General features: G+C 61.0%; 1 protein-coding gene across 1 annotated transcript in view; it reads left to right on the plus strand.

Moving 5' to 3' along the window:
• Positions 1-16,131, plus strand: part of TTC27 (tetratricopeptide repeat domain 27) — a 44,578-nt gene that overhangs the window by 13,543 nt on the left and 14,904 nt on the right. Inside the window, exons 10-14 of the mRNA XM_004616067.2 lie at positions 2,143-2,256; positions 4,381-4,476; positions 6,200-6,322; positions 9,957-10,184; positions 11,139-11,237. Of these exons, the coding sequence (XP_004616124.1) occupies positions 2,143-2,256; positions 4,381-4,476; positions 6,200-6,322; positions 9,957-10,184; positions 11,139-11,237 (660 nt within the window). The remainder of the gene's footprint in view (positions 1-2,142; positions 2,257-4,380; positions 4,477-6,199; positions 6,323-9,956; positions 10,185-11,138; positions 11,238-16,131) is intronic.

The raw sequence follows: 16,131 nt of genomic DNA on the forward strand, positions 1-16,131 counted from the left end.
TCGTCCCTACGGGCACTGCGTTTGGTGCCCTGAGCACTGCAGGGAGCAACCCCTCACCCTCCTCTCCCCCAGACGAGGTTTCCTGCATCGGCTCAGTGCGAGGGCCAAGGTGCCGCCTGGCACGAGGGCCACCCTGGTTCCGCCCCAGCTCCGCAGGGTCCCCTGAGGGCCAGCTGCTGTGGTCCCACTTTCCTGCTTTCCTGAGTGATGAGAGAAGGGTGCTCGGCCCCTCCTGCCCGGTTCTGACTGTCCCTGCGCACTGGGTGATGGCGAGAGCGTCCCGTTCCCACGTTGGCGCGGCTGGCTTGCGTGTGTGTGCTCTGCTGGGGGCGGGCCTGGCTGAGCTCCGCGGCAGAGCTTGTCCTGAAGGGAGCACTTGCCACTGTGGACGTTCCGGGCCGCTCGCTTCAGGGCCCTGGGGCCAATCCGAGTCAACACACCCGTGAGGCCCTGGGCGCCGCCGCGTCCACTAGCTGCCGTCTAACATTAGCCGTCTCTGCGTCCCTCCTCCCCGCTGCGCCAGGCGCTGGCACCCGCCGTGCTGCTCACCTCCTCCCGTTGTTGGGGAGGGGCTGTGCGCCGCTCATTCAGGTGTTGCGGTTTCCGTCGGCAGAAGCTTCGCGCCACTGTGAGCGGAGCCTGGCAGCCCGCCGGGTCCGAGCAGAGACACCAGGGGGGCTGGCCACATTTCTCTCTCCTTGTATCTGCAGGGAAAGCTCGTGGCTGTGGTGTCGGTGATGCGGCTACAGGCGTGTGTGAGCGTATTGAGGTGCAGAGTTAGCGCCCCACTGCCCAGGCTCCACAGGCCTTCACCCTTGTCCTTTCTCCTTCCTCCTCTTCCTCCTCTGTTGGGCAACATCGGGTGGCCCTTGCTCCTCCGCAGGGGCTTAGGTGTATGGAGCTACTCCCACGACAGTGCCCCCGAGGCACACTGATAATCCTACATGGCTTTTCTCTTTCCTTTCTGTCACCTGCATGCTTTAGCAATGTCCTTTTGTATAGACACAGGAAGACAGTTGACGCTGTGCTTTGGAACATGGGAGTTTATTGATTCCAAATATTTACTCCTGGGCATCCATCTTATTTACCTGACTTAAGCCTCAGTTGCCCTTAGTGCCTGACACTCCAAAAGCAGGGTCCCGACAGAGGGACTGGACGGACCCAGGGCAAGCTGTAAGCTACCCTGGCATCGAAAGGGGACGAGCTAAACACCGTAAGTATAATAAGTTAAGAGCATGGTCAGGGAACAAACTCTGTCATAACCCAAAAGAAGTAACTGAACAAGGACCCTGCTGGGGTGAGGAAAGACTAACCTGGCCTGAGGACTGTGGTCTGGGATACATAGCGAGATGTCCCCAGGAAGGGCCAACTTTTATTTTGTTTATTTTTTTTTTTTTTTGCTTTTTGGGTCACACCTGGCGATGCACAGGGGTTACTCCTGGCTCTGCACTCAAGAATTACTCCTGGCGGTGCTCAGGGGACCATATGGGATGCTGGGAATCGAACCTGGGTTGACCGTGTGCAAGACAAACGCCCTCCCCGCTGTGCTATCGCTCCAGTCCTAAAGAGCCACCCTTTAAGCTTAATATATCTCTTCCTGTGTCCCTACAAAATGACTAGAAATATTATAAGTAAACTTACTATGGTTGTTTAAATGGATTACTAGCTGAGGAAATATAAGAAGAAATCATGGATATAAGTTTCAAAAGAAAATAAATACTCCTATCACCGAATAAGCAAAACCAGCCAATGTTATTACTTTGGTTACATGTACTCAAATTAGAAATTACCTTTGATTTACATATAGCCAAATATAAGTTTTTCTCTATGTCATATTTTTCGTAGCTCTCCTTTAAGCAGCGCTCACCCCTCTCTCCTCTCCCCTGCAGTGGGGGCCCAGCACTCACTCCTCTCCTCTCCTCTCCTCTCCTCTCCTCTCCTCTCCTCTCCTCTCCTCTCCTCTCCTCTCCTCTCCTCTCCTCTCCTCCCCTCCCCTCCCCTCCCCTCCCCTCCCCTCCCCTACCCTACCCTCTCCTCTCCTCTCCCCTGCAGTGGAGGCCCAGTGCTCACCCCTCTCCTCTCTTCTCCTCTCCCCTGCAGTGGGGGCCCAGCGCTCACCCCCCTCCTCTCCTCTCCCCGCAGTGTCTGCTCTCCCAGCCCAAGTTCTGGGCCGTGCACACGGCGGCCCTCATCCTGCGGACAAAGCTGGAGCGCGGCAGTGCGCGGCGCATGGAGCGGGCGCTGCGGCAGACGCAGGTGGGTGCCCCCCCCCGTGTGCGGCCCCCACCCCGCGCCCCCTCCGTCCAGGGCGTGGCCCGGTCTGACCAGTCCTGGCACGTCCTGGGTGCTGCGCCAGCGGGTAGCTGGGGTTTCTCGTGCCCCCCCCCCCCGTAACTCCCAGGAGACCCCAGAAGGGCCCACGCGCCTCCCTTGGAGCCGTGAGTGAGTGGCCGGCGGGGCACGCGGCCAGGCGGAAGGGGCTCTCTCTCTCTCTCTCTCTCTCTCTCTCTCTGGGCCTTTGCTGGGGTCCCGAGCTGCCCCGCCCTGGCCTCCGCGCTCGTCGGCGCGAGTCGGGGAGACTCTTCTCAGGGCCTCAGAGGCGCCAGGGCGTGGGGGGGAGGGCCAGATGCGGCTTTGCCCTATGCCGGCGCCACCCCGGGCCGGAGCAGGTGCGGGAGGTCGGGGAGTCAGCCCGGCAGGAGCAGTCCCGGCTCCCCTGGGAGCGCCGTCTGCACTCGGCCTCTTGCTTTTTCCTTTCTTCTTTGTCTCTTTGAGCCTTAGCCAGCAGTGCTCAGGGTCACTCCCGGCTCAGTGCTCAGGGCTCACTCCCGGCTCTGTGCTCAGGGTCACTCCCGGCTCAGGGCTCAGTCCTGGCTCAGTGCTCAGGGTCACTCCCGGCTCTGTGCTCAGAGTCACTCCTGACTCTGAGCCCAAGGACTCGGCCCGGTTGGCTCCGAGCAAGGCAGGTGCCCTCCGCTGTTTCCCGGCCCCTTAAAGAAGCGAAGCCGCTGAGTGACACGCAGGGCAGGGCACAGAAGCCCTCCTTGGCTCTTGGCGATTTTGGGTTTCTTTGTGGTCCCAGGAAGACAGCGGTGGGGGCCCCGCTGGGGACTCCTGGCCAACTGGGGGTCAGTGCAGCGGCCCGAGGATCTCTGGGTACTGGCAGGGTCAGGGCCCTCGACTCACCCGGACTCACCTGTGGTGCTCATGGACTCTCCTGCTGGTGCTCACAGACTCGCCTGTAGTGTTCCAGGACTCACCCGTGGTGCTCCAGGGCCTAGGGCCGCACCCGGTGCTGGTGCTGGGAACTGCACCAGGTCGGGCGCGCCTGCTGGCCGCCGTCCTGTCTCCTGTGCCGCCTCTGTCTAGGGCGCCCATTATTTTTGTCCTGCTGTGGACACTGGTGTGGGTTTCCACCGTAACCCGGCACCTGAGCTGCCCACCATGCCTGCCACCCTCCATCCCCTCCCCCTGGCACCAGCCAGCATCTGAGATTGCTCTGTGCCCCCCTTGCTTCTTCATGTTCCTCAGTGGAGTGGAGTCTCACACCTGACTCCCTTCCCTCAGCACCTCCCCTGGAGACTGCAGTGAGCAGGCCCCTTTTTCGTGGCTGAATGGTATTCCACCGAGTGGTGCTCACTGCTCCTCTGTCTCCCGCCTGTCTATGGAGACGCAGCTGTTGTAGCAGACCCCGTGCCTACCCCATCCTGGGGCCTTACCCTTCAGACACGCAGGAGCCGCTGAGTTCTGTTCTAAGTTTGGGAGGACACGTTCCGCATTTCCCGCTGTGGCAGCCCCGGGTTACCTTCCCACCAGCAGGGCCCGAGAAGACCCCCTGGTCCCCGGCACATTGGTGGGCGTGTCTGTGTCCATGCTCACGAGAGTATTTTCGAGGATTTTTAAGAATCACCTAAGAAAAAAAAAAGACCCACAGCTCTTCTTCATCCTGTCAGAGTGACTTGTGGGTTTTTGATTTTATTTGTTCGTTGTCTGACCTGTGTTTGTGTTCCGGGGTCGCACCGGTGGTGCCGGTGTGGGCGGCAGCCAGAGCCAGGCCCTGGGCTTCGTCCCCCCACCGTGGGCATCAGTTTCACGCCTGTACATGGGCCACAGTTCCGCGGGGAGGGCGCCTGCCTGCACGTGACCGACTTGGTATTGCTGCCTGGCACCCCACAGGGCCCCCTGAGCACTTCCAGGAATGATCCCTGGAAGTGAGCCCTGAGCTAGGAGTGAGCCCTGAGCCCTGAGCCAGGAGTCAGCCCTGAGCACCGAGCACAGAGCCAGGAGTCAGCCCTGCGCACCACCAGGCGTGGCCCCAAAGCGAAACTGTGTTTGTGTTCTTAAGTCATGGCGCTGACCCCTTCTGACCCTGGCCCCCAGGCTCTTGCAGACCAGTTTGGAGACAAGACGACGTCCGTCCTGGAGCGCCTCAAGGTCTTCCACTGCTGCCGCGTCCCGCCACACTGGGCTGTTCAGGTACCTCTGGGGGCGTCACCGCATCCGGGGAGCCCTGGGCCAGAAAGACGGGGCTGGAGCGCGCGCACAGCGGGGTGGGCGCTTGCCTCGTGAGGGTCGGCTGGGTTTGATGCTCTGCCGAGCACTCCCTGGGGTGAGCCCTGAGCACGGCCGGGTGGGGTCAGAATAAGTAAAAGGGAGAAACTCATCAAGGGCCTGGAGCCATCGCACGGCTGTCGGTAGGGTGTTTGCCTTGCACGCAAAAGCCCCGCCCCCTCGGAGAGCCCGGCCAGCTACCGAGAGTGTCCCGCCCGCACGGCAGAGCCTGGCAAGCTCCCCGTGGCGTGTTCGATATGCCAAAGACAGTAACAAGTCTCACCATGGAGACGTTACTGGTGCCCGCTCGAGCAAATCGATGAACAACAGGACAACAGTGTTACACTCATCAAGAAGTGACTAAGCGAGACTCGTTGACATGTGTTTAATCTTGCTGCCTGGAGCATAAGTGCTTCGTGTGGTTTGTGGTGGATAAACGGCCGACTCGGAGCCGTTACTGTGACAGAACAAATGTCTGGTGGGCGTTGCTTTGATGTGTTTTGAACAGAAGCATCACGAGAACGGCAAACCGTTCAAGTGCAATTTAGACCAAATGTTTTGTGGTCTGCCCAGGGCGCTGTGGACCCCCCCGGCTTCTGGCGCTCAGATAAATACTTTCATTAAGATGGAATTCTGGCTGGGGACTGGCGCGAGCACTGGGGCCGGGCTCAGCCTGCGAGAGCCCCGGGTTTGATCCCCAACACCAGCAGCAGTGACCCCCAAGCACCAAGCAGATGCGACTCCTTGCATCGGGCCTCAAAATAAGGCAGTCAGTAGATAGGTGCCTGAGAGGGAGAGAGGAGGCTAGGAGGCTGGCTGAGAGAGAGAGAGAGAGAGAGAGAGAGAGAGAGAGAGAGAGAGAGAGAGAGAGAAAGGGATGGAGAGAGGGAGGGAGAAGAGGAGGCTGGCTGACTCCTGTCGCTGGGATCTGGAGGCTCATCCCCTGCCTTCCCACCCACAGTGGCCCCGTGTGGGGACCCTTTTCTGCTACTGTCACCACGTGTCTGTTCAGTGGGGGCCACTCCCACCCCCACAGTTCACAGAGGCTGTGCTGGCGCCACCTCACAGCCACGGAGGGTCCTAAGAGAATCTCACTGAAGCCAGAAATAAACTTTTTTTTTTTTTTTTTTGCTTTTTGGGTCACACCTGGTGATGCACAGGGGTTACTCCTGGCTCTGCACTCAGGAATTACTCCTGGCGGTGCTCAGGGGACCATATGGGGTGCTGGGAATCGAACCCGGGTCGGCCGCGTGCAAGGCAAACGCCCTGCCCGTTGTGCTATTGCTCCAGCCCCCAGAAATAGACTTTTCAAGTCACTGTTTTTTGCTTATTTAGTTTGAGGGCCACACCCAGCTCAGACCTTACTCCTAGCTCTGTGCTCAGGACTCAGTCCCGGCCGGGACTGGGGGCCCTGCCCAGTGCTGGGGTCCAGCGTGGGGGGCGGTGTGCAGGGTGAGCCCTCCCGCCCCTGCACTGCCCCTCTGGGCCTCTCGGGGGAATTGTTTCCCTCTTGAGATTTCTGAGCAGTTCTTAGGAACCGCACCCGTCCTAAAGAAGCCGGGGGACCCCAGGGAGGCAGGAGGGGATCCACCCCCGAGTCGGGCTCTGTCCAGCAGGACGTGGTCACTGTCTGAATCCGACTTTCCAGCGCCAGCTCGCAAGTCTGCTCATGGAGCTGGGATGCACGAGCTCGGCGCTGCAGATCTTCGAGAAGCTGGAGATGTGGGAAGATGTCGTCATCTGCTACGAGAGATCCGGGCAGCACGGCAAGGTACAGGGGTGGGGGGCGGCGAGGGCACACGGGAAGGTACAGGGGGGAGGCTGGGCACATGGGAAAGTACGGGAGGTCAAGCACACGTGAAGGTACGGGGGGTACCGAGTGCGACGGTCCATGAAGGACCGGCCAGTGGGGGAGGGTCCCGGGGATGGTCACCGCAAGTGCAGAGCCATGCGGGGGCGCCCGGCCCTGGAGAGGGGCTGGACCAGGCACTGCCTTGGGAGGAGCCTGTGGACGCCCCCCCCGCCCGCCCCCTGCCGTCCGCAGGCCCTGCGTGCAGAGACCGTGCAGACTCCAGCCCCTCCGGAGCCGCCTCCGCGGGGAGCCTGGCCGCTGACGGCGGTGGGGACGCCCACCCCCGACCCCCGAGGCCGGCTCTGGCCTTGTCCCCACACCCAGCCCCTGTTCGGGGCCCCTTCCCTGCCCCGACGCCGCCCGCGCGGGCCTCTCGGAGCCGTCACTGGCCCCTCGGCAGGCAGAGTGTGTCTGGAGTCCCTCTGTTCTGTACCCCTGTCTGGGCGCCACAGGCGGGCCCTGAGGGGCTGCACCGCTCCCTCCGGCCCCGCAGGTGGGGATGGGGGCCCTGCCGGCCGGTGCCTGTCCCACAGCAGCTCCGTGACCTGACCGGGTGGCCCGGAGGCCAGGCCTGATCTCTCGCTCACAGGAAAGTCTCGGCCCGGCCAGTGCAGCTGCGCCTGGGCCTGCAGTGCAGGGCTGCGCTGAGCCGGCCTGTCCAGCGTGGGGCCAGAGGGTTCGAGGAATGGCCGGAACCACGCTCCCCTGGGCCCTGCCCACCAGCTTCGTCCTCTTGGGACTGGCCAGTGGGGCGCGTCCAGATATGTGGGATGCCGGTGCATGCGTGCGTGTGTGCATGTGTATGCGTGCGTGTGTGTGCATGTGCATGCATGTGTGTGCGTGTGCGTGTGCACGCATGTGTGCGTGTGTGTGCATGCATGTGTGCGTGCATGCATGTGTATGCGTGTGTATGTGTGCGTGCATGTACGTGCATGTGTGCGTGTGTGTGCATGCATGTGTGCGTGCATGCATGTGTATGCATGTGTATGTGTGCGTGCATGTGTGTGTGCATGTGTGTGTGTGCGCGCATGCGTGTGTGTGTAGCGGGGAGCGGGGGAAGGAATTCTTGGGGCCGGCAGGATTCTTGCACGTGCCCCATGTTCACGGCGGCCACTTACCGCTCAGGTGTGCCACTCGGGCTGGAAACGTGGTTGGTTGTGTTTGTGTGTCTGGGGCCGCACCCGGCAGTGCCTGGGATCCTCTGGCTCTGCGGGCTCAGGGGACCACACGGCTGCCAGGATGGCTCGGGTGGGCCATGCGCCAAGCGGGCCCTCCCCGCCGTACCGTCTCTCTGGCCGGTCTGTGGCCCTCTGTCCTGGCTGCTGGGACGCGAGGACGGCCTGTCTCCTGACCCTGGCTGCTGGCCCTGCGGGGAGTTGCCGCGCGGACCCAGGAGTGCGGGGCCTGGCGTGCAGGGTGGGGGCGCGCCCTCCGCCAGCGGGTCGCTCTGAGAGGAGATAAAAGACCCCCAGACCTCGCCAGGCAGCCGGGAGACCGGAGTCGGACTAACAGTTTCTCGAGCTGAGCCCCGGGGTCCGCCCTTCACACGACACGAGGGTCCTGGCTCGGCCACGTTCGAGCCAGCTCTGAGGCGGCGGGGAGCGGAGCGTGCAGGGCCGGCCGAGCCGCGGACGGGCTCTCTGTCCAGGGCCCTCCAGACCCCCAGGGCCTCGGGGCCCTCCTGCTTCCAAGGCTGCAGCCCTGGGTGTGAGTCTGCGCGCACGCCGCAGGCAGTGAGCGCCCAGAGGCTGAGCTCCTGGGAGGAGTGCCCGCTGGCCAGTGCTCGCTGCCAGGCAGCTAGTGGGGTGCAGGGCTCAGGGGACCACCTGGGGTGCTGGGGGTCAAACCCAGACAGGTGCCCTCCCTGCCGTACTCTCCGGCCCCCAAGAATTCTTTGACTTGCTTTCTCTTCCGTTCTTCACTGTGGCAACATTGGCTTACAAGAACGGAAACTATTGGGGCTGGAGCGATAGCTCAGCGGGGAGAGTGTTTGCCTTGCACGCGGCCGACCCAGGTTCAATCCCCGGCATCCCATATGGTCCCCCAAGCACCACCAGGAGTAATTCCTGAGTGCAGAGCCAGGAGTAACCCCTGTGCATCGCTGGGTGTGACCCAAAAAGAAAAAAAAGAACATAAACTTGTCTTCATGGGACTGGGGGGCCCCACCCAGCAGTGCTCAGGGCTGACCGCGAGTGTTCGGGGACCCCTCCACCCGGGGTGTCGGGAATGATGGCAGGGAGGTCACGGGCTGGGCAAGTGCCATAAGCGCTGAGCCGCCCCGGCCCCAGGCCCTGATCAGACTGTTCCTCTCCTCCCGCCCCCAGGGGCTCTGTCCACGGGGCTGGGCAGCGCGTCCCTGAGCTTCCCTCCCAGATGAGTGAGGTCATCTCGCTCCTTCTGGCTCCTTCGCCCCGGCCCGCCCGTCTCCCCCCAGCGCTGAGTCATGACCTTCCCCTCGCGTGCGGCTCCTGGCAGGCTCAGGGCGCCGTGTGGGGGGCTGGGGTCAGACCCGGGCCGGCCAGGGCCAAGGCCAGCGCCCTCCCCGCTGTGCTGCCACTCTGGCCCCGGCGTCTCACCTGTTCATCCGTGTGAGGAACCGTGGTGTGGCGGAGCTGTGCCTCCTGGGGGAAGGTGACGGGAGCCGTTTAGTTTGTTCCCATCGCGCTGCGTTGAGATCATTTCTGCTAGAGTCCCGCTGGGGCTGGAGTGAGCACGGCGGGAGGGCGCTCGCCTTGGGGGTGGCCGGCCGGGGGTTCAATCCCCGGCACCCCTACGGTCCCTGAGCACCCAGCCAGGAGCAAGCCCAGAGCACTGCTGGGTGTGGCCCCGGAGCCAGACCCAAAGACCGTGTGCCTGGCCGGCCTCATGACGGGCCGCCCGCCTCATCCCCAGGCCGGGCCGGGCCCCTCGGCTCCTTTGCCCCCCGTCACCCGGCCCCTTCCCTCTCCCGTTCTGGTGATTGGTCGGTCCCCACAGCAGGTCCTGCTGGTTTTCTTCACTCTGAGTGTCCGCGGAGTGTCTGTCCCCGGCCGCGACCCCTGGGAGGGCCCAGAGGAAGAGTTCATGGGGGTGATGTCGCCTTCACCTGTCAGTCAACGGCCAAATGTACCAGTTCTGCTTTTCTTTTTTTTTTTTTTATCGGGGGCGGGGGGCACACCGAGTGATGCTCAGAATTTCCACTTGTTTATTTTGTTAGCTTTCAAACACTGATTAGCTTTCTCTCACTTTCACACCTGGCACTGCTCAGGGACTGTTCCTGGCTCTGAGCCCTGTGGTGCCAGGGATCGAACCAGGGTCGGCAGGTGCAAGGCAAGCGCCCTGACCACTCTGCTCTCTCTCCGGCCCCCGGGCAGATCCTTTTGGGGGGAAAAGGAAACGCTGACGTGTCCCTGCCTCCGGCGTCTTCTGTGGCCCACATCCCATCTCAGACTTTGCAAACCAAGCTCAGAGCCCCCTGGTATACAGGAGGTTCCGGGCTTACGGCAGGTGCGAGAGACGCGCGCCCGCCGCCCGCCCGCCCGCACTGAGGCCCCCGGGGTTTCTGTCCTTGCAGGCCGAGGAGATCCTGCGGCAGGAGCTGGCCAAGAGGGAGACGCCCAGCCTGTACTGCCTGCTGGGCGACGTGCTGGGGGACCAGGGCTGCTACGACCGCGCCTGGGAGCTGTCGGGGCAGCGCAGTGCCCGAGCCCAGCGCTGCAAGGGCCTCCTGCACCTGCGCCACCGCCAGTTCCGGGACTGCACCACCTGCTTCGAGCGCTCCGTGCAGATCAACCCCATGCAGGTCAGCCTCTGCAGAGCCCGGGGCGGGGGGCTGGGGAGCTCGGAGAAGGTCTGTAATTCAGTCGCGTCTAAATTCCGCCACCCTCGCAGAGATAGAAAACTAGAAGCAGAGACCGTTGACCTGGCCAGCCTCGTCTTGTTAAGAGCATTGGCTGGTGGGTGACCGTGCTTGCCGGGCACGTGGCCTGCCTGGTTCAAGTCCCCGCTCCCACCTGTGGGACCCACTGGGTGTGGCCTGTCACCCAGAAAAGCCCAGAAGAGGCTGTGGGCTGGGGATGTGGCAGAGCATGCCTCGCTGGGCCAGCCCGCCCAGCTGACCCCGAGCCCCCAGGACCGCTGGGGTGGCCCCTCCTCTAAAAAGGCCCTGCAGAGTTAAGCTCTGATGACAGAAAGCCCTGTGAGCGGAGGCTGAGAGATGGTGGCCACAGAAAAGCATTTTCCGGAAGCTTCCCTGGAAGTTGCCCCTCCCACTTCCCGGGCTGCGGAGCCACCCGGCGGGCAAGTTTGAGTTTCTGGGGCTGCCGGATGGGGATTCGCCACCAGCCCCGGGGCTGCCGGGCTGGTGTGTGTGTGAGCATGTGTGTGCATGTGTGTGCATGCATGTATGCATGTGTGTGCATGTGTGTTCAGAATTGCAGTAGTTGAAAATACTGCTGACAGCTCTGGAATAGCAGGTAATTCTGTAATTCTGAGTTTTTAAGTTATATATGAAAAAAAACAAAGTATTTTAGCCCTCCCCAGACAGGAAAGTCAGTAAGGAAATGTCTCTGGGAGATGACGCGAGGACGCGAGTCCCTGGTGAAAAACTCACTTTCCCGTTTGCAGCTGGACCACGGCTCCCGTGTGCCAGTTTCCTGGAAGGGTGGCGGGCCCCGAGGGGCCCTGCGTGCGCGTGACGCCTCCCTCTGCCCCGCGGGGCCCTGCGTGCGAGTGACGCCTCCCTCTGCTCTTCCAGCTGGGCGTGTGGTTCTCGCTGGGCTGCGCCTACCTGGCCCTGGAGGACTACGCGGGCTCGGCACGGGCCTTCCAGCGCTGCGTGACGCTCGAGCCTGACGTGAGTGTCCCCCGGCCGCGTCTGCTCCGGCTCGCCCTCCGGGGATGGCGGGGGGTGGCGGACGGGGCTTCCACCCTGGTCCCCCGTTCCCAGCCCCGGGGCTCTGGGACTTGACCGTGAGGAGCGGAGGGTCCAGCCCATTGCCGGGCCCCTGACAGCGGCACCTGCCTCTGTCCTCCCTGTCCTGACCGCAGCCCCAGCCAGGGCCACCCCCGAGGCCCCGGGTTTGATCCCCCGCCCGGCATGGCTTCACAGTCCCGGGCGGACACTCCAGGCTGCCCGGGGACCCCTTGGGAGCCCCAACTCCCCCACCCCTGCTAGAACCCGTGGCATGTTGAGAGCGGTGATTTGGGGGCGTGGCGGGTGGGCTTGGGGCCATACCAGGCAGTGCTCGGGGGCCCTCGGGGTGCCGGAAGGCTCGTACCTTACCCAGTGGGCGGTCTCTCTTGCCCCACCATGGTGACAATTTTTTAAATTTTATTTTTGGGTCACATCCTGCGATACTCAGGGGTTACTCCTGGCTCTGCACTCAGGAATTACTCCTGGCAGTGCTCGGGGGACCCTATGGGTGCTGGGAATTGAACCTGGGTCGGCTGCATCAAAGGCAAATGCCCTACCCGCTGTGCTATTGCTCCAGCCCCCATGGTGATGACTTTATTGATTTAATTTTACTCTGGGGGCCATACCCGGCAGTGCTCTGGGCTCATGCCTGGCTCTGGACTCAGAATCATTCCTGGTGGTCTCAGGGGACCGTAGAGGATGCAGGGGATCGAACCCTGGTGAGTCCCATGCACGGGAAATGCCCTGCCCATTGTCCTGTTGCTCTGGCCCTTATTTTAGTTATAATTTTTATTTATTTATTTATTTGGGGGGTGGGCAGCGCAGCTGACAGTACTCAGGACTCACTCCTGGCTGGGCCCAGGGGATTGTAGAAGGCTCAGGGCAAGTGCCCGCCCCGCTGTGCTATATCCCTGCAGCTGCCTGGCTGTGATTTTAAACTTGTAGATAAGTTTGGGAAGTATTTTTGATACCATCTTAACAATATTAAATCCTCTAACCCACAAATATGGAATGTTTTTCCATTTATTTTTGTTTTCTTTCAACAATAATTGGTAGTTTCCAGAGTAGAAATTTCTTACATTTTGTTTGTTTGTTTGGGGCCACACCCAGCTGTGCTCGGGGGATCACTCTTGGTGAGGCTTGGAGGACCAGGTGGGGTACTGGGACCAAATCGGGGTTGTCCAGCAAACACCCTCCCTGCTGTGCTAGCACTCTGGCCCGAGATTCTGTCCTTGCTGAGATATTCTGTGTCATTTGCTCTTGGGGCTATTATAAAGGAAGTTGGATTCTTAGTGTTACTTCCAGAATGTTCTTTTCTGCTGCGTGGAGCCCAGTTCATGCCTTCAGCATCAGTCTTGTGTCCTGCAGCCTCAGACTCCTTAACGCTCGCTGTTGTTTTGTGAGATAACGAGGTTTCTGTACTGACTGCCGTGCCTCTTGCTGCGGGGGCAGCTTCGTCTCCTTCCTTGGGGTGCTTTTCTTTTTCCTGTCCTTTCGGTTCGGGCTGAGTGGAAGGAGCAGAAACGGGGTCCTTGTCTCCTCGCTCATCTATGGAAGACTTTGGTTTTTTATCTCTCAGCGGGAGGCTGCCGTAGGCCTGGTTTTCTGCAGGCGCCCTTTATGGCTCTAAGGACCTTCCGTCTACTCCTGATTTGTTGAATAATTTTGTAATGAAAAGGTAATGGAATTTGCCAAACTCTTTTTCTGTGTCTTTTGAGATGATTCTGTGGTTTCTTCCATCCTTTATTCTGTGAATACAGTAAATTACTTTGCTTGTTGACTCAACCTTGCATTCCTGGAAAATTCCACTTGGCCCGACTCTTATTATTTTTAAATTTTATTTATTTGTTTGGGCTGGAGTGATAGCACAGCGGTAGGGCATTCGCCTTTCACGCAGCTGAGCGTGTTCTATTCCTCCGCCCCTCTCAGAGAGCCCGGCAAGCTACCAAGAGTATCTCGCCCGCACGGCAGAGCCTGGCAAGCTTCCCGTGGCGTATTGGATATGCCAAAAACAGTAACAATAAGTCTCTCAATGAGAGACGTTACTGGTGCCTGCTCGAACAAATCGATGAGCAATGGGATGACAGTGACAGTGTGTGTGTTATTTGTTTGGGGGGCCACACCCAGCGATGCTCAGGGGTGACTGTGCTTAGGGGACCACGTAGGGTGCTGGGGATTAAACCCAGGTCGGCTGCGTGCAAGGCCGTGTGCAAGGCAAGCTCCCTTCCCGCTGCACTGTCTCTCCAGCCCCTGCTAGTATTTATTATCCTTGTTTCGGGGTCCACACTAACTTTTCCTGGCTCTGTGCTCAGAATTGACCTCTGACATGCTGGGAACTGAACCAGGGTTGACCGTGTTCAGAGCAAAGTATCTTATCTCCCCACTATCTCTCCGGCCAGCTTGTGTTTTATGGAGGCTTTTTCCGTCTACATTCTTCAGAGACGCTGGTCTCTATATACGTATATTTACGATGCCTTTATTTGGGCTTGGTTTCAGGGTACGAGTTGTCTCATGGAATAAGCCAGGAGCTGTTCCCTCTTCTGTCTCTTTACAAGAGGCTGTAAAGGAATTTTCCGTTCTGTGAAATGTGTCAGTGAACCCTCCTGGTTCTGGGGCTTTCTCTGCGGGGAGGTTTGGACATTGCTAAATCCACGAGCCTCTTCACAGGTCCTGCTTTGGGGGTGGGGTGGGGGGGCGGGGGGGTGCTGCCCTTCCTGGCACGGGGCTGGGTGCCCCCAGGGTGGGGCCCCGGGAGCTGAGGCTCTCACCGCAGGGCTTGTGCTCCGGAGACTGGAGACAGGTGAGCACGAGCCCCTGGGGACGTCCCTCCCCACCTTACAGGCAGTGACTAAGTGACTGGACACGCGTCATCAGTTCGGCCGGTCACCGTGACGCGTGCCGTGGCTGCGTGTTGAGCGGGCATCGGAGAGCCTGTGTCCCCGCGGCCCATCGTGGCCGCACTCGCTGCCGTGCCCCCGCCGGCTCGGCCTTTGCCTTGGTCCCGCTACCCCGGCTTTGCCTGTCGCTGTTGCCGTGTGCCCGGTGCCACCGATCGTGAACCCCGTGTTGCTCGGACAGCGATTCGTGTCTTCGGGTTGTGTACCTGGGTGACGGCGTGGGACGCCCCTCACCCTGCTGCAGTTTCCGCTTTGGGGCTGTGGTCTGGGACACTCTCAGGGCCCCTTCCTGGCCCTGTGCTCGGGGACACACGTGGCACTCGCCCACAGAGCCCGTCACTGCCCCCCCCCCCCCCGCCCCTGTCCTCTTGGCGTCTCCGCGGCAGCTGCTGGGTGTCACACGGAAGCAGAATCGTGCACGCTGTGCTCTTGTGCCTCGGGCCCTTTGTTCCTGTGTCTGTCACCGTCTTCGTCTGCCTTGAAGGTAGCCCCTCCGGTCATCAGTAGTTTAATGGCTGTGTGTGCTGGTGTGTCTGCCCCGTATGCGAGCACTGAGCTAGGAGCACTCCTCGCGGGGCACAGAGACCAGCAGGGTGCCCGGCAAGTGCCCTGGCCACTCCGCCACCTCCCCCGCCCCTTTCTGCCAGTGACCCCCCCCCCATATTCCAGTCTCGACTGTTTCATGCTGCCTGTGTGGTCCCAGCAGGCCTCGGAACCTTGTGTTTGTTCTGTTTTTTTCTACTTCTGTCTGGATTCTTTTGATTACTCTCTTCTTGCTCAGAGCTTGTTTTTTTTTCATCTCCTGCTCTCTGATACGCTGCTGGACACTCACGGTCTTCCCCTGCTTGGCGTGCTCATCGCCGTGACCTGCCGGAGCAGTGGATTGGGCATCGCAGACTTACACCGTGATAGTTTCATCCCACAGAAACAGAGTATCCTGCAGTTGGTGCTGGGTTTTTCCCTCCCTAGCCCAGATCGTTCCCTTCGCTCCTTGTCCTGCTGGCGTGCAGCTCACTCCAGGTCAGCTTGGTGGGGGCAGCAGTGTCTCCGATAGTGTCCGCCTCCTGGGCGGAGACTGGGGACAGGTGGTCACGAGCACGCCCTACTCTGCACCGCTGCCCCGTGCCCGCGGCTGGCCCCTGGCCTGTGCCCTCTGGAGACCTTCCGGAGAGAGTCCTGCGCGGCCGCGTGCTGCTGGGGGCTGAGGCCCCAGAGAGAACGAGGTGCCCTGGTGTGTCCCCGCTCCGGCTCGGCCGGACTGTGCCTCGGGCACTCACTACCCCTCTGTTGTGTGGCCTCAAGGGCCCAGTCCGGGGAGGTCTAGCTGGTGGCGGAGATGTCCGGTGTCCAGCTCGGCGGCGAGGCCTGTGCTACTGCCCTTCTCCCGGGAACCAGTTTAGAGCCACCTGGCGCTGACGGTCAGTGGTGGACCCTAAGTTTGTCCGCTTTGTCCACGGCTTTCCAAGGTGCTGAGCCCGTCTGGCCCTGACCGTGGTGGGTCTGCGTGCAGAGACCCTTCGCTTCGAAGAGCCTGAGGCGTGTGCAGGGCCTCCAGGCTCCGATCATAGCGACGGTGGGACCAAGAGCGACCAGTTCGGTTCTCACTGTCCCCGAGAGAGTCGGCCCCCATCCGGAGACTCCGCTGCTTGGTCGTGACCTGGGAAGTGGGCAGAGAGAAGTGACTGGGGAACGCCACCCCTTTGCTCCCGAGGGGCCGGAACCACCCGGCCTTTGCACATGGGAAAAACAACTTTTTGCAGGGCTGGAGCAATAGCACAGCGGGTAGGGCATTTGCCTTGCATGCGGCCGATCGGGCTTTGATTCCCAGCATCCCACATGGTCCCCTGAGCACCGCCAGGAGTGATCCCTGAGTGCAGAGCCAGGAGTAACCCCTGTGCATCGCCGGGTGTGACCCAAAAAGAAAAAAAAAACCACAA

Source organism: Sorex araneus, chromosome X (assembly GCF_027595985.1).
Source record: "Sorex araneus isolate mSorAra2 chromosome X, mSorAra2.pri, whole genome shotgun sequence".
Taxonomy (NCBI): domain Eukaryota; kingdom Metazoa; phylum Chordata; class Mammalia; order Eulipotyphla; family Soricidae; genus Sorex; species Sorex araneus.